The following is a 22,678-nucleotide window of genomic DNA, read 5'->3' as shown; positions in this document are numbered from 1 at the left end:
AATGGTACCCGGGCTGTCCGTAACTCTTTGTTTTTATTGTGTCATATTGTCCTAATTCAAATTGTCCAAATTATTATGACCCTAATTATATTACTATTTTTATAACCACTTTATTACTATTAAAATTTTAAAATTCTAAAAACCAAGCGAATTGCCCTTTTTCACACTACTCTCCCTATTCTTATTACTTATCCGCATTTTACTTTCTCTTGCGGACCTGGGCCGCCCCTTCGTGCCCCGGGAGCGCTTCCCGAGCCGCGGTCGCTTCCTTCCCGCGGCGCAGTCACGTCACAGCCGGCGCTGCCGCCCCGCCCGCGGCCCGCGCGTTCCGCCGGCGCTCCCGCAGGTGCGTGCGGCACCGGCCGCGCCCAGCCCGGGGCGGCTGCGGCTCCGCGGGGCTCGGCTCCTCCGGCTCTGCCCCCTCGGGATGCGGCTCCCGCGGGATGCGGCTCCTTGTCGCCGCGGAGGGTCCGGGTACAGGTTTGCAGAGCATTGGCATCGCCCGGCGGGCTGGCTCCTTGCGGGGGAGAGCGAGGAGGCCTCTGGATACACTGTACCCTGCTGGGCTCGCCGGCGGGGCTGGGGTGGTTTCGCTCGGAAGTTTCCAAATAGAAATGTTTAAAACTCTTATTATGTTTTATGTCTATAATGTATATAATGCCTACATATACGTGCAGATATATATATACACGCACACACACGCACATACACATATATATGTATGTATATGTATATATGTTTATATATGTGTATATAGATACATATATGAATGTGTGTATATATATATATATATACACACACACACATATTTTTATCTATATATACATATAGATAAATATATGTACATATATGCACTATATATACATATATGTGTATATATGTACATATATTTATCTATATGTATATGTGTATATACACACATATATGTGTATATATATAAATGTATATATATGTATATATGTATACATAAATATATGTATGTATGTACAGGTGTATCTATGTGTATATATATGCACATATATGTACCTAGGTATGTATATATATGTGTATAACATGTATATATACATATATGTATCTAGGTATATGTATTTATGTATATATGTGTGTACATATACATATATATACACATATATATGTGTGTGTGTGTATATATCTGAATGTATATGTAGGCATTCTATACATTATAGATATATAACATAATGAGAGTTTTAAACATTTCTATTTGGAAACTTCTGAGCTAAACCACCCAAGCCCCACTGGATTGTACATATACATATATATACACATACACATATCTATATCTATCTATATCTATATCTATATAAAGACCCCCCACACATAAATATATATACATATATATAAATTATAATTTATTTTATAATTTTTATACTTATTTATATCTATAATACAGTTCTGATTTATTTTTCACATATACACACACAAAAATATGTATCTTATATGTACGTATTATTATATGTATAGGCACACAGATGTGTATCTTATACGTGAGCATTATTTATAATATATTTCATATTATTGTCTATTGTATTTATATGCATATCTGTAGGTATATATGTGTATGTAGGCATATATGTGAATATATAATGTATAATGTATACTTTTAGGCATATATGTATAGTGTAGGAATGATATGTATCTACAAGTTATGTTACTATATGTGTATATTTGTATATACCCATGTATTAACATAGATTTGTATACATATATATAAATTTGTATACATATATATACTCATGAAAATATTTGTATATTTGTTTGAATGTATATATATGTATAGGTATGTTCTTTTATGTTTGTATATATGCGTATACTTAAAACATACAAGCTGTGCATAGAAATAAAATATATACATATGAGTATATTGATATATATCAATATAATAAGCTGTATCATTATATCCATAAGTAATATACAGTATCATTATATACATATTATATATAATGTACAGTAGCATTAATGTAATTATTCATACAGTATATGAAAGAAATATTAATTATGTATTAATGACATATTAATATGACCTTAATATTACCTATATAAATATTAATATGTATTAATATCAGTAATATTCTAATATTTTAATATTGTTGCTATATTTGGTAATATGATGACGTTATAGAATATGTAGCATCTAAGATATTAATATAATTTCATGAGATACATGGTTATATATAAAATACTCTCTGCTGTATTCTATAATATATATGACATATATGTTATCCTCTATTTTGCTATTATTGCTATTATCTTTTAAGCTCTGTTACAAACTTTCCATTTTGGTAGCAGGGTGTTGTTTTGTGCAAGTTCTGTACAGTATTCAGAGCAGGCCATTACAGCAACCTGTTGGGTGTAATTTAAATTATCTGGAATTTGGAGTGTGGCCCTGGACCAGATTCTAGGATGCACTTCCATGGCCTCATCCCTCTAATCTGGAGGGATTACTGAGCAAAATGTGTTGACAAATGTGACACTTCCATCTTTTCTGAGATGGAATGCAGTGTGTCTGTGGCATTTTTCTCAGGTTACTGCACTTTGGAGGAGAAAATGCACAGAAACATGCACAGATTGATGCATAGCATCACCCCACAGACACAGCTGGTATTGCTGATGATACCTTTCAATTTCGAGCTGCTGCAAGAACCTGATTCTCCCTGAAAGACTTCTAGAGTTATGAGCAAAAAGATTTTCTTGTGTTTTGCAGGTCTGCTCTGAATGTCTGGTGGGGTAAAAGCTGCCTGGGGATCTCCACAGCTGCAGGGTTTGCAGTCCCCACTCCACGTGGACTCCCTCTTCTGTGTCACCTGTTTTCCTGCTCAGCGTTTCCTTGGTAGGTAATCAAATGCAGACTGCCAGAAAATTTAGTTTCCTTGATGGCCATAGCTGGTTTTGAATGAGGGACAACAGGAGATAGGTGTTTTAAATGCCATCAGCATACATTCTGTTATTTGCACCTACTTGCTCCCCCCATTCTCTTTCAGCTGTTACTTAAAAGGTAAATACTTCAAGGAAAAAAATATCCATGCTTGTCTTTTCTTGAATTGATGCTGAGATTAAGTTTATACAGATACTTACCTCATCTAAATAATGGATGGTTTTAGTGTCACAACTTACTTTTCCTGCAGATGAGGATTTATTGGCTGATGTAAATTCTGTACATGGGAATTGAGTCCAACTTGGCTTTGCAAAATAGAACATGGGCCAAGCCCAGACTCAAAAGAATAATTTGTTAAATCTAGCATTGTGGTGTTGGGGAAGGTAAATTCTCAAGTTTGCAAGCATCCTTTGCATTTATGTGTTCATTTTTTTCCCTAAAGCATATCTTAATGATTGGGGGTAGTCTAGAGAGAGATCCAGAATAATGATATGGGAAGGTTTGTGCATTTTAATGTTTTTGGTATCATTTTGCTTAGGTGAATAAAGAGACAGATAGGACTCTGTTTTCTTCTGCTTATTTATAAAAACAGCCAGCCAGACTCATGTTAGCCCTGGAAAAAGCAGATTCTTCTGGTCAGTGAAGATTTGTTGCTGGACTCTGAAGGCAGAATTTCTTGTAATTACACAAAATTGGTGAGGAAGTTAAGGCATTGCTGGCTGTTTTTTTTTTGTTTGTTTGGTTTTTTTTGGTTTTTTTTTTTTGTGGGGTCTCAAAGCTTAGGGACCGAAACTGTTTTATTCATTCCCCTTCAGCTGATGTTTTGGTAGGAGTTGTCCTCAGGACAGCAGAGCATGAAGGGATCAAAAAGGGGCTAAATAGGACTGAACTGGAGCTGTTCTATGCACGTATATGTGTGGAAGGGAGAATGCGATCTATGGATATCTGGGCTTTTTTTCATTCTACTGCCCACAAAACAATTTGAGAGCATCTTCCTCATTTGGAAGGCTTGCTAGGCTGGCAACAAAAGTGTTCTTAAAAAACTTGTCAGAAAGCAGACCCTTTTTTTTTGCCCCCATTGTTTATCTTGCATGTTAGCAGGCCAACATGCTGTAAACACTTCCTGCCAAAACTGCATTTGTTCTGGTCTTCCATTTGTTGTGGGTTTAAAAATTTTCCACGTCTGACTGAGGCTCTTCCTGCCATCCAGATCTGCATTTTTCCAAAAGGTTCCAAGCTTGCCCATACGTTCACCATGGAAAATCCCAGGCAGTTCTATTTCCACCTTGCTGAGTGAAACAAATGCAGTAGCTGCCAAGGACTGTGACCTTCGGCAGTGTGTGCTGTGCCAGTCGCTGCTCAGTGACAGGAATTTTACTGCTCTGCCCCTTGCAGCTGACTCTTACTAATAGCTGCTGTCTTTTGGCTGTGCAGGAAGATTGGTGGAGCAGTGCCCTGTCACCCATTTAATTTTTTTTTTCTTGTGGTTGTGGCTTAGAAATGCAGCATTAAAGTTTAGAGTCCATTGCAGTGTTCTTGTGGTTATTCTGGATAAACTGTCCTCTTAGAAAAAAGCTTTGTGATATCAGTACTGAGAGATCCAGTTAAGCAGAAGAGCCCTGGGTTCTTTTTTACTGAACATCCCAAACTGTGCCTAGCAGTTGCAATGAGATCCTCCTCACTCTTTAGCTGCTTGAAATTGTGACATCAGGTTGTGTGTTTAGCTTTAGATAATGGAAGCTACAGGCAAGTCAGGCCTGAAACTGAGCAGAAGCAGTTTGGCTTTGGGTAAAGGGGATTCAATTTGGTTTTCCCAGTGTAAATTCTGATACCAGGTGTCATGTCTGCTGATAATGACCCTTTGGCTTCCTTCTTTGTCCCTCAGTCTTGTAGAGGTCACATTAAGACAAAAGTTTGGAGGAGGCAGTGTTGCTGTTAATGACATTGTGAGCAGGTGACTTCAAGACCCCAACGTGGCACCCTTCAATAACACTTAACTTATTCAAACTCTCTCAAAGGAGTCACAAACCCATCAATTAATTTGCTGTTGAAGGAAGAACTGGGGGCAGTATGAATGCTTTTAAAATTACCAAGTTAAATCATCTTGGCTACAGCTTTTCACTCACTGCAGAACACATTGTATTAATATTCTGATTAGGTACAGATTAGTTTTTTTGATGGAATAATTCGGGCAAGTAGACTATGTCAAACGCTGCAGCAAGATTACAGAGGTTCAAAGCACAGCACTTTGCATTTTTAAATGTGTAATTCCAGCTGGCATCTGTGGAGCTGGAACAGCGTAATGCATTTATGTCAGCATTTGTGTTAGGGAATTTAAAAGAGGCATTTCAACAAGAAAACCTAGGTGTTTTGTTGTTCTTTTCTTCTCTTTTTTTTATAATGGAACTGCTGCTTTTTGAGCTGCACGATGTTTCTGGCCTGCCACATAGTAAAGCACTGATGAATGTGTTGATACTGTGAGCATAAAAGCCCTGGGATGAATGTTTTGGCTGTGTGTGATTTAGAGCCACCGCAGAAGCATCGCGTTTATCCTGACATTAAATTTCATGAGCTATAACTTGGCATGGAACAACTCAGAGTTCTTATTTTTTTTTTTCTGCCTGAAACAGGATGATGGTGCTCTCTTTCCTGAGCAGAGCCCTGCCACGAGCCAGGCATTCACCCAGCCCACTGTGGAGACAACTCTGCTCAGCCACCAGGAATAAGCCAGTCTTGACTTTATTCACCAAGGTAGGAGCTGTTCACACAATAAAGCTGAGCAGGACTGTGTGTTTGTCAGCTCTGAAACACAGGAATTGCAGATTAAATGCCTTGTCCTTGCCCTTTTTTTCCCCCCCTTCAAAGTAGTGTTGGGTGTTTTACTTAGTGGGTTTCTGCACACCAGGCTTTGCTGCACACTCCTGTTCTCATTGTAAAAATTAGCAATCAGCAATTAGCAATCTACAAATATATCAGGATAGTTTTGCCTTTGTGACTCTATGGTTCATTTACTAGTTGAAGATTTGGCCCAGCTGCCAGTGTTTCACCCTGAAAATGGAGAGCAGAGATGATGGAATGTTACACACAATCTGCCAAACACAAGCATCAGCAGTCAAAGCAGGCTCTTCAGAGTGCTCTTGTTTAATTTCAGCACCACCTGTGAGACTGTAAAATGCATCCAATTAGTGTTGGGAGCACGTGAGGGAAAAGTAGATTTTCTTTTACCCCTCTTTTTTGCTTTATTGGCAGCAGATAAAATGGGTGTAGAATTCCTAGGCATGTTTAGAAAACAGATGAGATGAGCAGGAAGGGTCATTTGTGGACTGTCACATTCCATGAATTGTTTTCAATTATTACCTGCATAGTTCTGCACTTTTATAAAGGATGGCACACGGTGGGTTATGCTGAATTTATGTGCTTGTTGCAGCTTTTAAGAGGAGAATAACTACAAATGCAAAGCACTGAGAGTGCTGACATCAGTGTGCTGGTTTTAGATTTGATTAAAATAATTTCCTCCTCCTGTACTGTGTTTTTTCATTCCATCTGTAACCATACAGGAGTGTTGAAACTGTATGACAAATGAATAGGTTAAAAATAATAGGTCAGCATCCATTCAATAATCAGAACTATACTTTAAAGTTGCAGCTTTCTGTCCCTGTGCCCAATTCAGCCTCAACTCATTCATAATTGAAATGGGGTAAAGGAGAGATTAATGGTCTTACTTTTGGGTTAAAAATGGGAAAAAAATTCTCTTTGTGTCTTAAAATTCCTAACTAGTAAGGCACTGTGTGAAATCCAATTTTCAAGTAGCAGATTTCCAGCAGTTCTCTGAAATGGCCTTTTTGTTGAAGGTGTTTTTTGACTCTAAATGTTTACTGTTAACTTTAAATGTTCACTGGCAATTGCAAAGAAAAGTGCAGTTTATTAAAAAAATCTAATCTACACTTATCTTATGCTAATTGATCCCTAGTTTGCCTCCTTCTTATTTTTAATAAGGAGAAAAGAGGAGGAGAAAGCAAAGGGAGTTATGACTTCTGGATCAAACTGATAGAAACTTCCAGATGGGTTTCCCCTTGCAGTCCCCTTTTCTGACCACCCCAGCAACATTTGCTTACATAAATCTACTTTTAGAAAAGATTTCTCTTTGTTGAAATAATTCACTTCTGATTTTAACCCAGTACCACCTAGCGCTTAAGCTTGCCATGAGAGTAAAACTATATATTTTTTCCTAAAGAAAATACAGTTTAGCCACCTTTGCCAAATGCATTTATGTGCCTGGCACGTTGGGAAGCTCTCCACAGGCCTAGGGGAACCAAGTGTGTCCTGTTTTACCTGGGAGGAGCCTGGTGTGTTACAAAACTGATGTGCAGGGTTCTGGGTGAAATCCTTTCAGTCGCCAGTATCTGTTAAACCAAAAGCAGCCAGGACTAGGAAGAAAACATCACTTCAGTGTCCTGCATGTGTTTTCAGAGCACAAGGACTCGTGTGGGAAAGGCAATTTAGGCTAGATCTAGATAAAAGCAGAGTGTTTAATCCGAAGTAATTCTCATTACTGGAAATTTCACATTACAGGGAATTAAAAGTAGCTGTTTCAGGTTAACTTCACATTTAAACAAGCTCAAGGAAGACTTCAGTGGGAGAAAGAGAAGAAGGTCTTTTCCAGCTGTGGGAGGTGTTTTGGGGCAGAGGGACAGAGCAGTCATGTTCACCTCCCTATACTTTGCCACGTGAGTTTTTTGGGCCCAATTCTGCTGTTGCAAACATTGGAGCAGCATGCCTTCATGAGAGTTACTTCTTCAGTTACAGCCTGGGGGGCCAGCAGAACTCAGAGGGGGGAGTTTTCAAAAATGTGAGGGTTTTTTTGACCTCATCACAAGTCAGAGCACTGCAGCTGTTTGCCAGTTCTCCTTGCTGGAGGTTACTTTCCTTCCAGCTCTGCAGTTTGGAGGGTCCTGCTTAATTTCTTCCAGGCAAAGGCACCCAGTCTTAAATTGCCTTCTTTTCCCATTTGAGCTGAGGCATGTGTCTTGGTCTGAGCCAGGCTGGAAGTTACTTGTGTGGCTTTCTCATTCCTCTTTTAGCAGGAATGGTATGTGCAGCTGTCTTCATTGGGTGATGACAGTGCTTTCAGATCATTCCCTTGGATGTGCTTTTAGAAAACTTAAATTTGCCCCATGAGAAATGCAATATCAAATGTAAAATAATTAAATTTCAATGGCTGGATAGTTTGTTGTGGTTTTTTTTTTTTTTTTTTCATCCATACTGCACTGATAAGTAAAGTTTTAGAAAGCCCTAAGACAGGGTGCTTGGTGCAGGGAAGGGAACCTGCATTTGCAGCAATGAATGTAGTTTCTGTGTGTTTTATTTCACTGTACAAACAACTTTTGTGTTTTACTGCATGCTTTAAGCTACTCTGAATGTTTTCATTTAGAAACCATGCCCTCTGTGTGATGAAGCAAAAGAAGTTCTTGAGCCATACAAGAGAAGGGTAATGTATGGAAATTCAGTATATGTTTTCTATATGGGAAGAACAGTTAATCAGGATTCTTTCTTTGTAAAAAGAAAATTGCTTGGATTTATTTGCATCTGTTATTCTTTCATGGATGACCTCTTCAAGACAATTTCAGCTCTGATTTACATAAAACTCATTATCCAAAAGCATTTTGTGATAATGCTACTCAAATAAGTATTGGCAAACTGAACCAATATAAACCATGTTACAGGAGTTCTTGAAAATACTCCTTCTGCAAATACTGTTGCCTTGTCTGAAGAAGTTAGTAACTTTTATGAGCCAGGATGTAATTTGAGAAGGATGTGACTAAGTGGGGCTTTGAAATACGTGGCTGCAATTTTTGCCATTTTCCAACCAGGTTTTGATGTCTCTGTTGAAGGATGAAACTTCTAATGGGGGCATTAAGAGCTGTTGCACTCCTCTGCCTCTTTTGTTCCCAGCTGTGTGTTTGTTGAAGTTGCTGCCCACAGGAGAGTGGAACAAGAATATTCTGGGCTAGGGGGAGAGTCCCTTGTGAAGTGGCAGCCAAGAATTGTGGCTACACATATTTTGTACTCCAAAAACCAGGCTACAACACAAGGAATAAACCCAAAAGCTTCAAGAAAACAGCCTTGCATTTCTGAGGAAAGCCTGATCAGAAGACAAGCAGGTGTTGTTTTCCAGTGTCCAGTAGGAGCTGACATATTTCTTCTCTGCCACAGTTTATTCTGCAGGAGGTGGATATTACCCTTCCAGAGAACTCAGCATGGTATGATAAATACAAACATGACATCCCTGTTTTCCACTTGAACGGGAGGTTCCTAATGAAGCACCGAGTCGACATTCCAAAGTTTGAGGACCAGCTGAGGAAGCTGGAGTTGCAAAGTGAGGGAAACCAGTGAAGAAAATGCAGCTGCTCTGATGCAGATCGCAAAGGTGAAAAGAACTTTGTGGAAAAAAAAAAAAAAACATATTCATTAACTGGCCTTAAATTTCTTAGGACTTATGAGCCTGAAAAACTTGAATGACTTGTGTTCTGTTTTGTATTAATCCCCCAACCCAGCTGCACCAGGAGTTGCCTTTTCTGTGCTGTTCATTTGCTGCTCTGCTGGGCTGGTGTTCTCTCTGACAGAATAAAAGCTGCTCCACAACAGCAGATAAAGTGAACTCTGTTTGTATGGGGTTGGCATGGCCAGGTTTGGGTAGTGGGGGGTGGTACAGGGGTGGTTTTTCTGAGGAGCTGCTGGAAGCTTCCCCTGTGTCCAGATGAGCCAACCAGCTCCAGGAGGGATCCTCTGGCCACATCTGAGACCATCTCTGATGAGGAGGAAGGAGGAGAGAATGTTTAATAAAACAACCACAAACCCTGTTCTCCATCTCCCTGAACCACTGAGGGGGAGGAGGAAGAGAAAATTGAGAGTGACGTTAAGCCTTGGAAGAAGGGAAGGGTGGGATAAAGGAGTTTTAAGGATTTAGTTTCCTTTGTCTTTAGCCAACTGTGATTTGATTGGTAATAAACTAATTTCCCTGTGTCTCCTCTGCCTGTGATAGTGATCAGTGGCTGATCTCTCTCTGTGTTCTCATCTCAACCCATGAGCCTTTTATTGTATTTTCCCTCCCCTGCCCAGCTGGTGAAGGGACTGATAGGGTGACAATTGTGGGTGTGTGGCACCCAGCCAGGATCAGTGTTTAAAAGATGATTAGCACGTGTAGATGTAGATTACACTGTAGATGTGTAGGAGAATTCCTTGAAGAAGACCAGGAGCCTACCCTAAATGACAATTAAAATAGAAAATAGGGCATTTACTGTTAAAAGGGCACTTGATTAAAGACCACACACTCTCACTGGAATTGTATCTGTGAAGTGATAATCACAATTTGATACAGTTATTGCTAACACCTAACACTGAATGGTTTATTTTTCATATTTCAGTTCTGTCTGCCACACAGCTGCAAATCCATTTATCATGTGGCAAGAATGCCATTTTTTTCAAGGATTGCTGCAGTTACATTAGTTACATAGGCAATTCAGGCCTGTGAGGGAGACAGAATGCCCAAGTTAAACATATTTTCAGGAAGAAGAGAATGACATGTTCAGGAAAAGACAACCATTTTAGGTTAAATAATCTGTAACAGATTGCAGAAAGTTGCTGGTATTTGTGATGTTCTTAATATATTCTTTGACACAGAAACTAATCCCTACCTGCTGCATTTTTGTTCTTCCTATCATGATGATATTCAGTCTTTTCTTCTCACTAGGAATTTAGGCAGGCTCACTTGACAGATGTGTCTTCACAGAGGGAAGAATCCAGATACAATGTCTGGCTGGAACGGCAAACTGAAATACAGCAGGATTCAAGAAAGTCTCTGAAGGTTTTGGAGTATGGCTTAATAAGAAGTCAGCTGTGGTGAAAATGGGCTTCATGGCCTCATTCTGCAGTGTCTTTAGCATTTGACAAATAATTTGCAATCTTGTCTTGATGTAGTCCCCAAGAAGAAAAATTTCAGGGGAGGAGGGAGTAAGAAATTAAAACTTTGCTCTGGCTTAGCAGCTTCAGTCCACTCATGTTGGGGTCTGAAACTATCCAAGGTTTCCCAGGAGGGAGACCTGTGCAATTTTCATAGCAGAGAACTTGAGGTAAGTTCAGCCAGATCATGGATCCACAATGTTTTTCATCACCACTAGCAGAAGAGCAGGACTTTAGAGTCAAAAACTTCCATACTTTCTGCAGTTCAGGGTGCTGCAGTCAAAATTCTGACAGTTCCACCTGTTTTACTGTTAAATAAAATATCTGAATTATCTCTGTATCAGCAAGCACCACTTGCCTTTCTTCTATGATTTGAGATGGTTTCAGAGGGCCCAGGTTTTTTCCTCACTGAGGTTTTGTGATAAGAGAACTGCAGAGAGCACTTGTCAACCACAGCTCAAGTGCTCTTCTAAAATGCAACAGCGTTCTCTCAAAGATAGGGACAACAGAATTCATGTGGACTCACCGCACTTCCCAAAATGCATAACTGACAGAGACTGGCAGAGCTCTCAGAGATCTTTTTGCCTTTGTTTTATTTTAGTAAGGTCTGTTTTGGGAAGGAAAGAAAAAAAGAGGAAGCTAAAACCAAACTTTTTAATCATTTTAGAGTTGATGAATCCCTTGTTCCTTTTTCTGTCAGACTGTGAAGAGTTTCCTCTGTAGCCAGTGCCAGATCCTTTTTTCCCCCATTTATTTGGTAAAGTCAATGATGACAGGATTTCCAGAATAGCTTTTGTCCATTGCATAGCTCTTATGAGTGAGATTGAGCTTTTCCATTTGGGCTGTGCTGCCAAAAACCTTCCAGTGGCTTTACTGTTCTGCACTTCTAAGAGAGTGGAAACCCTCTTTCCAGCAATTTGGATACAGGGAGAGGAGGTGGGAATGTGTCAGTATGGAGTGTTGGTGGCACGGCCTCACCTTCATTTTCCAAAAGAAAGGACGCATCCTATATAAATTTGAGGGGGTTTTTTTCCCCCTTCTTCTTGAATGTAAGAAATGGAGCTGTCTCCCAGCACATGCATCTCTCTAATCAAATGTGTTTAAGTATAACACAGATAATAAAAGGAGAAGGTATTTGCCCCTGCAGATATATATTTATGGAGCAATGTGCAACTTTGTGAAAACTGGCAATTTACTCTTTTGGCAGTATTGGCAGGGGTGCAAAACCTTGTAATGCACTATCTCTGTAGTAAAAGGAGAATGAATACAAGATGGATTTATTTCCTATTTCTGGCCAATAAAAAAGCACACAGACAATGTCCCATCTTCTTCCAGTAACTGTAAAAAAACAAATACCCACTGGGCTTACTTTCTTCCATGTTCTGCTTCTCTGACTGTTTCTTTGTGTCTTTAAATTGTACACAAGACATGGAAGAAAATGTCTCATTTCTTTTAGGGACAGGGTCTCCCTGTCCAAAGTGGCCTGTGGTACATAATCTGATATTCAGCTGTAATCACATGACCATCTGGGTTAACTACACATAGAAGTAAACAAAGCCCAGTGTGCAAGTGTTTGCAAGATCTTTTTTATTTTTTCTTTTTTTAATTTTTAATTTTTTTTGTTTTCTTTTTTCTATTTTTTTTCTTTTTTCTTTTTTTCCTTTTTTTTTCTTTTTATCTTTTTTTTTTTTTTTTTTTTTTTTTCAGTGGCAATATCACTTTCCAGGCAGTTTTGCTTTATGGTCTACCAATAAAATCTCTCTTCTTTTCCATCATGCCCTGCTGCTAAGAAGGCTCCATCCCACTCCTGTGAAACTGCTTTGCCTTGTAGACCCAAACCTGAGTTTTTGAAAGTCATGACTGGAGCTGTGAGAACAGAACAGTTTCCAGTTAGGGAACTCCATCTGAGTAATAGCTTGAGCTGCCTTGGCAAAAAAAAATCACAGTAAGAACAACAAAATTTATTCTCTGTTCTCTGTCCTCAGCTCTTGTCGCATTTGAGATCAAATTCTGGTTCTTGGTCTGGATCTTCCAGAGAGAAATTAAATATGACCAGGCCATCCAAAGGATAAAATGAGTTCCTGCAGGAGAAAAATACTCTTTGCTTGTCCATGGAATGAGCAGCAGGGACTGAGGGCACTCCAGACCTTCCTCATTTTCCCTCAGCGCTGCCTTCTGGGGCACATGTGGATGATTACAAGGATAAAAACTAAATCCCTGCCAGTCATACACAAATCTCACTGAAATGAGACACAACTACATCCACTCCCTTCTCCTGGGGGGAAGGCAAAAGATGTGGGTTGTGTGATGTGGATTGCTGGAAGGCACCTAGACACAAGGTCAGGGTGTGCAAAATTCAGGGTCTTGCAACAGCCCAACAGTTTTAGGCTGCCACAGAAAGAAATGTCTTAGACCACCTAATCCTGAGTCAGTCCAATCCTTTCCCTTCTTTTCACCCCTTCCTCAGTCCTTCCCAGGAATATTTAACCCAGGGTCCAATAAAACAAGGTGATACATCTGGGTTTTTTCTTGAGGGTTTTGGTGCTGCATTTTTTTGTTTGGTGGGTTTTGGTTTTTTGGGGGCTTTTTTTTGTGTTTGTTTTTGGTTTGTTTTTTTTTTTGGGGGGGGGATTGTTTGTTTTGGGGGTTTGTTTGTCTTTGATTTTGTGTGTGTTTGTTTTGTTGTTTTGGTTTTTGTTCTGTTTTGAATTGAATTGGGTTTCTTTCTTCAGCATGACATTCCCTGGAGATCTGCTTCCAGAAAGGTGGCACCTATCTCTCCATCCAGTGGAGAAAAGCACAGTGAATCAAACCACCAAACCACATTGATAAACACAGGTCTGATTTGTACACCAGACACCAATTCAAGCTTCTTCTCCAGGAGGTGAGACATCCACTGCTACAGGACCTCCAAGGTGCCAGCAGCTGTTTGCAAGGCTGGGATACAGGCAACCTCACTGACGTCCCCACTGCATTGAAAACCTAAATTTCTACTAAATGTACCTTTCCTGCTGAGGTGGGTGAGTGATTTGGGCACGCCAGGCTCTCCCTTTTTATTTTAACACACCCGGGTATCACCTGGGTGCTGTTTCCATCACCACCTGGAAGTGCAGCTGTGTGGCTGGGGCTGAACATGCAGGTGGCAAATAGAGGTGGGCATATTTTCTGCTTCACTGTCAGGAAAGCCAACGGAGGCCAGCTCCTCCCTGCCCCTGAGGTTTGCCTTCTAGTAAAATTTTAGTGCATCTTGCTGCTTTAACAGGCGGCTGCATTCAGGGAACGCAGCAATTTCATGAAATACCATCTCAGCCCTGCAATACTCCTTTCCTTCCCGAACAAAGCAAGCGTGACAGAGGCAGTGGAACGGAGAACTGTGGTTAGGCAAGGAAAAACATTAGCCTGGGGAGGGGGGTTTATCTTTGGAACTCGGGGCGGCATCATTTTTGATGCAGCTACGACTGAGTCTGGGCAACTCTGGAGCTTTCATTGACATCAGCACCCAGGCAGCTCCGGGAAACCTTCTCCCCTTCTGGGACCGGCTCCTGCGAGGTTTTTAACCCCCGTGTGACAAGGAAACGATGAAATTCCTGGATGCCTCGCTCTGTTCCAGGCTTGCAGGGAGCTGTCGCTACCCGGGCGCTCCTTTGTGTCGCTGCTGCTCCGCGGGTACCGCCAGGGGAGGAGGAGGAGGAGGAGGAGGAGGAGGAGGAGGAGGAGGAGAAGAAGAAGAAGAAGAAGAAGGAGGGGTTGATGGAGAGAGGTCTTGTGGTGACAGCCGAGCCAGAGGCTGCTGCTCCTGGCTCTCTCCCGCTTCATCCCTGTTTTTGGAAGGACAGCTGAGGGTCCCGGAGGAGGTGAGTGTGACACGGGAATGAAAACCTGCGGTCCTTGCGTTTTCTGTGCCGGAGTAAATTGCTGCTTCTTTCTTCTGGTTGTTGTTCTTCCTCTTCCTAATATTATTGTCATCGTCATCAGCGTTCTCCAGTAGCTCAGCTGGGGCTGGGGTTTGACTTTTTCATTAAGAAAACGAAGCAAAACCATGTGAAGAGTGGTAATGCCCAGCGTGCAGCGATCTGGCTGGAGGCTCTTTCAGGCAGAATTACCATCGGGACTTTGGAGCCGGGGAGGAAAGAAATGTAGTTTCTGTCTGTTCCAGAGGCTGTGGCAAACTGTAGCCATTTCTGGGATTCAGCCTAGGAATTATAAATCCTTTTTCCTTTTTTTTTCTTTTTTACGTTTTTTTAAAAAAATTCTTTTTAATTACTTTTTCCTTGCCGGGTATCATAGGGCTCTTTGTAGATGTATAAGGGGTTATGAAACTACTCAGTAATGTACCTGCCCGTATCAGAGGAGTTTAACTTTCAACGCAAAGCAATTGTTTAAACTTAAATTTAACCCTGTGTTGCACCCTGTGGTGCATGCAGGATGTTTTTACCAAGTAGTGTCTCAGCTTTGGACTGTGCATCCCCGAGTCATCAAACCAGTGAAAGCAGAGCGTGTAAATTAATTAATTAATTAATCTATTAGAGATTCCTTGTTTTGGCAAGGGTGTTTACAGGCCATCCAAAGTCCGTTGGAATAAACAGGAAAACTCTCACTGGTGATGACTCATGTCCGTGGGCTTTGGACCAGTGCAGGGTGTTGGAAATGTGCTTTGCCAAGTGGAACTCCGTAGGTATCCCTCCCTCAGCCCGCTTGGCTTGTAAAGGGAGTGGGATGAGGTGCAGAGTGGTGTCAGACAACAGCTTGCTGGTTTGTGGCTTGCTTTAATTACATTCGCTAATTGCACGTGCGCTCCTTGGGGTTTTACAAGCCATTGATCTTTAATTAATTGCTAATGGCTGAGTCTGCTGCTGTTTGTGCGGCTGATGAGGCAATTGCAGCCTGTCCTTCTGCAGTAATTATTTTTGTGGTGGCATCTCGAGGTGTGCAGTGTCTGCCCTGAAACTTCCAGGTGTGGGGTGCTTGTGAGTGAGCCACCAGACCCACCTGGGAGGGCGCAGATCAGCTGGCGGACAGGTTTCCCTCCCAGAAGGGAAATTTCTCATACCTTTTCGGGTCTCTTGCTTATCACAGGCTGCATCGGATTTCACAGATAAATTCTGCATCATTCCCACGACTTCTCTGAGGTCTCCACTTGCCCCTATGGACGGGCTCCATCCACGGCAGGGCTTCGAGCATGTCTGAGCCACTGCCTGGGGGCTCACAGGCTTGAGCTCTGAAAGGGTGAGTAACATCTTCCACTTACAATGGCTGTAATCGGGCTGAGAGCTGTTTTGGTCTATCAGAAAAAATAGTTTTGCAAATAATGCCTACTGAAACGCATCAGGGTAACTGTGGTTGTTGTGCATTTGTGTTGGCAGAGCCACTTTCTCTTTGAATTTGTATGTGTTCTCCTTGTGTGCAGCAGATGCAAAGAGATGTGTGTAGTTTCCGTAGTAGCAGAAACTTCACCTACGTTTGCAAACACATCTACCCAGCATGTTCTTTGCAATGCTGCAGGGTCTCTTGACACAAGTTTTAGGGGGGGCTTTTTCTGAATGATGTTTGAAGGGATTCATCCTCAGACCACCCTGTACCAGATTACAATACTACCCTAAAGATGACTCCAGCTAGTTGGAGCTGAGGAGCCACTGTGGGCATCCTTCCCTTAAAAATAAAACAGATTATAGACCACTGAAAAGTATCTGAGAGCATCCCAGAAGTGGTCAGGGCAGATTTCTGCTGCCAGGAGTGTGCCCTGCTTTCCTTATGGAAGCTGGCAGGAAGAAATGCTGCTGCTGCTGCTTAGACCCACAGTCTGAAAGGGAGGGAAATCATTTGTGACATAGTGCAGGAAGGCTTGTCACAAAATCAAATTGCTGAAAACCACCAAAGTGATAATGTGAGCACTTGTCAAGGGGTTCTTGAGCTGCTCCTGTGCCATCCTCGCTGTGTCAGCCCCCTTGGTGATGTGCTAAAGATATTTTTTTAGTGTCCCTGCTATGGTGCACCTCTCCCCACAGCAAAGAATCTCCAAGCCTTTTTTCTGGTGATTGCTGAACCTGTTTTCAGAGCAATACAAAGCAACAGGGAGGGAAAGAGAGTATCTGGCATCTCTCTCACTTTGTTCTCTCATTTAAGCTTTGTGAAAGGCAACGTAGACCAGAATTAATTACTAATTCTAATTATACTTTGTGTCTTGGAGATATCGATGATATTTTCAATTTCAAATTTATGCATCTGCAGCTTCTTTTTTTTTTTTTTTTTCCCACTGCAGCAACAAAGCCAGGAAAACTCTTAATCCCATGCCTATTTTAAACCTGCCAGCAGTCCCTTTGACTTAATTCAGCTGAGTGGCCCACGGTGGCCCAGGGCAATTGTTTGATACAAAATTCTCTCTTTCCTGATGGCAGTCAAAGTTGTTGTGACTTTTTTTCAGGGTTTTGGGGGAAGAGGAGAGGGGGGAGAAGGGAAGAAGTTGTTTATTCCTGAAGCCTTACACAACTTGGCCAAGCTCTTCTGGGTAAACCCTCAAAGCTCTGGTTTTTGTGTGATACTCATTTATTCCAGACAGTTTTAGAAGGCCTTTTTCATTCCCACAACACTTAATTATAACAAAACCACTGTTAGGTCTGCCTCTGACGTGTCTGTTTCTGGCCTGGAGTGTGTCCATGCCTCGGCACTTTACCATCATTCCACACTTCCTTGTCTTCACCTTTTTTCTGCCTTAAGCTCCTGCACTTTCCTGTTTTTTTCCAAATTTTTGCCAGAAAAACCTCACAGCTTTTCTTTCCTTCATAGCCTTTCCCTGCTAAAATGCAGCTGGCAGAGCCAGTACATTTGCCAGCATCTTCACTCTGCATTTTGTGTTCTCTCTGTTCAGTGTCAGCCTGGGCACTCTGAGCAGCTCAGGACAAGGATTTCAGCCAGGTTTTCCCTTCTGTGTTTGCCTCCCTGCTTGGACATCACAGTGGTGTTTCCTTGATTGTGTCTCAGAGAGGTGTGCCAGTGGAAAACTGCTTGTTGGGTTTCTAGTGGGACCAGTTTGAGGGATAATTCAGCACCCAGATCTGGGAGATACCAGGGGGAAGGGAGGGAACAAGGATCAGCACCAGGGTTATAGAGGGAATGTAGCAGTGACACTGATGAAATTTGACTAATAGGGGCTGAATATACCTCATAAATTCCTGATCTTTGGACCCTCCCTGGCTCTGGAAGTAAAAGCTGCCCCTTCCCATCCTTATTTTTCTTGGCACATGGATGTTGTAAGGGATTCCCATCTAACAGCAGTGTGTTTGTTATGCTCTGTTCTGAGAAATGATGATTGCTAGCACGCTTCTTTCCTAACAACCAGCTTCCTCTTGGAGTTGTCACTCACTTTGATTTGCTTATACCACAGATTAGTGATATCAGACTAATTCCTGCTGGTGACACCCAGTGCTTGACACCCTGGTGTCTGAAAATACACAGGAAGGATGAGGGGGCTATTTATAAGACAGGCAAAAAGCTTGTAGCCTGCATGAAGTGATGAAGAAAATGAGGCACACTTGAAAGAAGTGATAGCAAAAGAGCCTACAAATTACCTGTCTTTAAATTCAGTATTAAATTGAAGTTATGAACTAATCTGTCCCTGATATTACCAGTGGAAATATGCATGAATATCTGTGAATCTTTTGTCTCGTTTGAAATGCTCATCTGGTTTTTTTTGTAAATTGGCATTTGGCCCCCAGCACTGAACCTACCAGGGTAAGGTATCTGTCTTAAATTTTAAAGATTACCTCCATAAATTTTTAACAATCTCCACTTATTAAATGTACTACGTAAACAGTTTTAAAATGTCATTTCCTGAGAGTTTCTGAGCCACCTTTAAGCAGGTGTGTTGCAAGCTGCTTTCACCTCATTTTGGAGGTTGGGAAGAGCAGGGTTTTGGGCAGCAGTGGCAGGGGAGGTGCAGAGCTGTTACTAATTCACAGAGAATTTCCTTTCTCAGGTCACTTACAGGTCACAGCTAGCAAAAGCACCAGAGATTCTGAGTGGGCTTTAACAGATAAATAATCAGTATAACTCCAGCCAGCCTTCAGAAAGGCAATTTTCATTCAAACAGGTATTTAAAAAGGGAGAGAGATATTTCTAAATTGGAGTACCTGTGATTTAAAAGTATTAACATTTAACACAGTGTTTTAGTCTAAGTGATAATTGAAAACGAGGTTTTATATTTTCCTTTTGCTTTCCAGCATTGCAAGTGATTTTTCCTTGTACTTCTGCTCCTTTTTGGATTGGATTCTGCTGTCTGCACCTCAGTGTCTGCGTGAGGAAATTTGCTTTCGTGCCCCCACTGCCAATATAAATTCAAAGAGCAATTTCTAGAGAGTTTTGAAAATTATGCCCATCATACTTTTTATCAGAAACACATAAGAGCCGCAATTCTGCTATCTCTGTGAGGATAATATTAGCAGAGTTCTCATCATCCTTGCACTGCCCTTACTGGAGTCTTAGCTTTGTGTTAAGAGCTCTTCTGGAGGCACTCCATAAAATTAAATGGAGATTAAAACTAATTGGTTTCTATGTTTCTAAGCCACTGTAAAAACTTGAATAATAAGTTGAGAAAATTGTCTTTTTGAAAGTATTTTTTTTCCTGCTGTTGAAAAATTTTATCACTAAAGAGTTATTTTCCTCTCCCAGCCTATAAAACTTTTACTAATGGCAAAGAATCATTCATTATATGTCTCAAGAGAAAACTGTAAACAATAAGAAATAAGAATCAATGTGATTATTGAGCACAATTTATATCCCCCAAAGTTTGAGTAATGCAAAAGCAGATTACAGGAGAACTTCCAGTATCTCATTTATTGTAATCTGCTGATATTAAGTCATGGTGAGTTTCTGGCTAGAAAGATGAAAAATGCAGTTTTCATATTTAATACCTGATATTTAAGCTTTGAAAAATCCCACCAAAAAATGGAATGAGGGGGTGATTTAGTGGTATAACATGGGACAGGAAATGTCACAGCATTTAGAAGCCAAACCAGTGCATTTTGTGACCTTTGCTGTTGTCCTTTGGCGCTCATCTGAAATCCACCATGAACTTCTCTGCTTAGGAACAACCCTAGGAAGAACTTTTTCTTTAGTCATTCCCCATTGTCTGCAGAGGGGTTATTTCCATAGTGAGGAAAACTGAGAGTGCTGTGGGTTTTCCTGCTGCTGACCAAATCTTTGCAGCAGGATCTTCACTGGACCTTCTCTGATTTTTGAGTCTTCTCATCTCTGCCTCTGTTTCCTCGTGGAGTGGCTGAGTCTTGGTATTCTTATCTGAAAATACATTTAGGGGGGATTAGCTGAGGCATGGGAGTCAGGACACTTTGGAAATGCATTCCATTATAAAATCTGAAATAATTCAGCGCCCCTGTTAGGAACAGTCTTTAATTCAGTCTACTCATAATGAAAAGGGACAAATTCAGTGTCAAGGGGGAAAACACTTACATGTAATCATGTGAAACATAGGTAGCTAATTTTTACTTAAATTCCTAAGTTACCTTACATTCTGTTTTACTTAGTTAATCTTGGCTGTTAGGTGTCTGTTGCCTAATCCAAATATTTGGCTCCTGTTTAAATTGAATGTGATTACTTCAAGTAATTTGCCAGTGTTTTGTTTGCTCTTAGTGCAGTCAGAGAACACAGCAGTGGCCATTCAGATTTTTTTTCTCTAAGATGAAAATTCTAAATGAGTATTTTATATGTATATTTTAAATGGAAATCCTTGCTAAAAGCTATTTGTGTGTTTAGTATCAGCAAAGGATTACAAACTCATCTGTGAGCCAGAAGGGGAGAGGCAGAGGTGCTTTCTCAGATCTGTGAGATCCTCAGCATTCTGTAGGAGAACATTCAAGTTTTTATTGGAAGTGGGAAAAGCAACTCACTCAGTTTATCTTTGAAAACTGATTGCAATTATTAAAAAAAAAGGGGTGTGGATAAACTTGGTATTAATTTAAGCAGAATTTTCGAGCTAAACAGAAACCTTTTCTGCATCCCAGCTGCTTACAGGAGTATATTTACTAATGCCAGACTGAGACTGGCTCTGGTTACTGATGGGAACCATCTCCTCATGCTAATTTAGGTAGTTGAATAGATGCCCAGAAGCCTGGGGTTATTTAGCTACAAGTAGGTTTATAGCACAGTTTTGAATTTGAATCTCTTAAGAGAGAGACTCATCCTTCACTTGCTGGAAGTCTTTAGCAGAAATAACCCAAACACAGGGTACACCATGCAGGTGACTGCTGCAGCAACCTGTAGAAACTTCTGGGCTCACATTTTCACATAAAATTCTCTGGATTGAGCACTTGCCAATTTTCCTTTAAACCAGCCTCTCAAGCCCTTTTGAAAAGAGCTTTGGCGGGGTGGGGCATTTTTCTTGTCAGGGGACTTCCAGTGCCATGGAAGGTTTTAGTAAAGTTTCAGATCCATAATCTTCATTGTGTTATAGATCTGACCATGAGGTCTGTGGGCACCACCTGGAATTCCCTCCCTTTCCAAGGGAAGGAATGGATTTGGAAGCTATGTGTTTGTGTTCTGCCTGTTGGAAGGAGTTTGAGGTCTGCCTGTCCAGGCTTCAAACTCATCCTGATAGAGGCTGCTGCAAGCACATCTGTGTCTGCCCAGCCAGTTTGTGCTGGGTCTGGCTGGGGTGGAGACAATTCCCTTCAGTGGAAGCTCTTAAATTGCTGAGGTTTTGGGTTTTGGCTGGACTGTTTTGTCAAGGTTTTTCTCTCTGTGCCTCCCCTGCCTCCTGCCCCCACAGAGAGCAGGTTGTAGGTTTTTGGGGGGTGACCTGTGCTTGCCAAAGGGTTTTCCACAGAATGTGTTGTAATGCCCAGCAATAAAACTTTGGGTAGGGGGAGCTGGACTGGGGGTCCTGCCCCACAACAAAGCCAGAAAGCTTTCATTGACTGTCACGCTTATAAACACAAATGAATCAATAAATACTATTGTGAAGCTGTTGCAACCCAGGCAGTCTGAAGCATTTTAGAATTGATAACTTGTAAACAGCTAGTGCAGAAAAATAGTTGTACCACATCAAACCCCTGCAATGGGATTTCATCCAGCATTTTACCTTTTATCCAGTGACCAGGTTATGGCACTGTGCGTTTGCTGCCAGTCACCACTGGGACCAGTCTCCATCATTCCTTTTGCTTCTCTCTGAAGGCCCTGGTCCAGATTAGCTTCATGTTTCACCTATGAAACTGCTGAGACCTGTCCACAGAGCTGAGGTCACCCTGGGAATGTGGTGGCAAAACAAATCCTTGTTTTTCTTTGCTGTGAGTGCCACCACCAAAGCTGAAACCTGTTTCTGTTCTGTTAAGTGAGGTAATGGATAACCAGCAGTGAATTTGAACGCTGCCCTACAGGCAATTAACTGTAGGTTGCTCCAACCTTGTTTTTCCCACTGGCCACAGCAGTCCTTGGCACTGATTTGTCACCTTCTCCCTGGATTCCTCCATGGAACTGAATTAAAATCCTCTTCAAAGTCCCACATAATTTTTGCCTGCTTGACACCTCTCTTCTGCAGTGTGCTTTGTCCACTGGAATCATCTCTCTGACCACTCAGGCCTGCCTCACTTTATCCTCTGACTGAGTCTGTTGTAACCATCTCTGTGTTTTCACTTGTGCTGCCAAATGTGGGAAGCTGTTCACGATGCTGTCACCTGACAGGTGCAGTGGAGATGGACAAGGTTCTTGCAGGTGCAGTGGAGATGGACAAGATGACTCTCCTGGAGGTCCCTTCCAGCCTCAGCCTTCCTGTGATCCCACTTGGAAGAGCTGTCCTCAACCCCTCACCCAGCAGCTTTC

The 22,678-nt window shown here is 41.4% G+C and overlaps 2 protein-coding genes across 4 annotated transcripts in view; both read left to right on the top strand.

Annotated features, from left to right (window-relative positions):
* Positions 1 to 412: 412 nt before the first annotated feature.
* On the top strand, positions 413 to 11,192 carry CZH5orf63 (chromosome Z C5orf63 homolog). Of its 2 annotated transcripts, XM_059874022.1 has the most exons (6): positions 413 to 480; positions 2,723 to 2,848; positions 5,524 to 5,644; positions 8,325 to 8,381; positions 9,107 to 9,320; positions 10,644 to 11,192. In XM_059874022.1, the coding sequence occupies exons 1-5, from the start codon at positions 428 to 430 to the stop codon at positions 9,284 to 9,286; spliced, it is 537 nt and encodes a 178-aa protein (XP_059730005.1). In that variant the 5' UTR covers positions 413 to 427; the 3' UTR covers positions 9,287 to 9,320; positions 10,644 to 11,192. The 2 variants fall into 2 exon arrangements, with proteins under 2 accessions (XP_059730005.1, XP_059730004.1); XM_059874021.1 differs by lacking the exon at positions 10,644 to 11,192 and having other exon boundaries at positions 9,107 to 9,918.
* Positions 11,193 to 14,599: 3,407 nt separating this feature from the next.
* Positions 14,600 to 22,678, top strand: part of MARCHF3 (membrane associated ring-CH-type finger 3) — a 59,171-nt gene continuing 51,092 nt past the window's right edge. For both annotated transcript variants that reach the window (XM_059836630.1, XM_059836629.1), the window contains exons 1-2: positions 14,600 to 14,706; positions 15,929 to 16,078. The gene's annotated coding sequence lies outside the window, so the exon portion shown is untranslated. The remainder of the gene's footprint in view (positions 14,707 to 15,928; positions 16,079 to 22,678) is intronic.

The sequence above is a fragment of the Haemorhous mexicanus genome, chromosome Z, assembly GCF_027477595.1.
Source record: "Haemorhous mexicanus isolate bHaeMex1 chromosome Z, bHaeMex1.pri, whole genome shotgun sequence".
Taxonomy (NCBI): domain Eukaryota; kingdom Metazoa; phylum Chordata; class Aves; order Passeriformes; family Fringillidae; genus Haemorhous; species Haemorhous mexicanus.
Note: the sequence above shows the minus strand (reverse complement) of the source record. Positions and strands in the feature narration are given on the sequence as shown.

Coding starts and splice junctions, on each gene's coding strand:
- CZH5orf63 (XM_059874022.1), top strand. CDS start 428: ATGCGGCTCCCGCGGGATGCGGCTCCTTGTCGCCGCGGAGGGTCCGGG. Junction 2,849..5,523: donor TCCTGCTCAGCGTTTCCTTG/GTAGGTAATCAA, acceptor TGCCTGAAACAG/GATGATGGTGCTCTCTTTCC. Junction 5,645..8,324: donor TCTTGACTTTATTCACCAAG/GTAGGAGCTGTT, acceptor GTTTTCATTTAG/AAACCATGCCCTCTGTGTGA.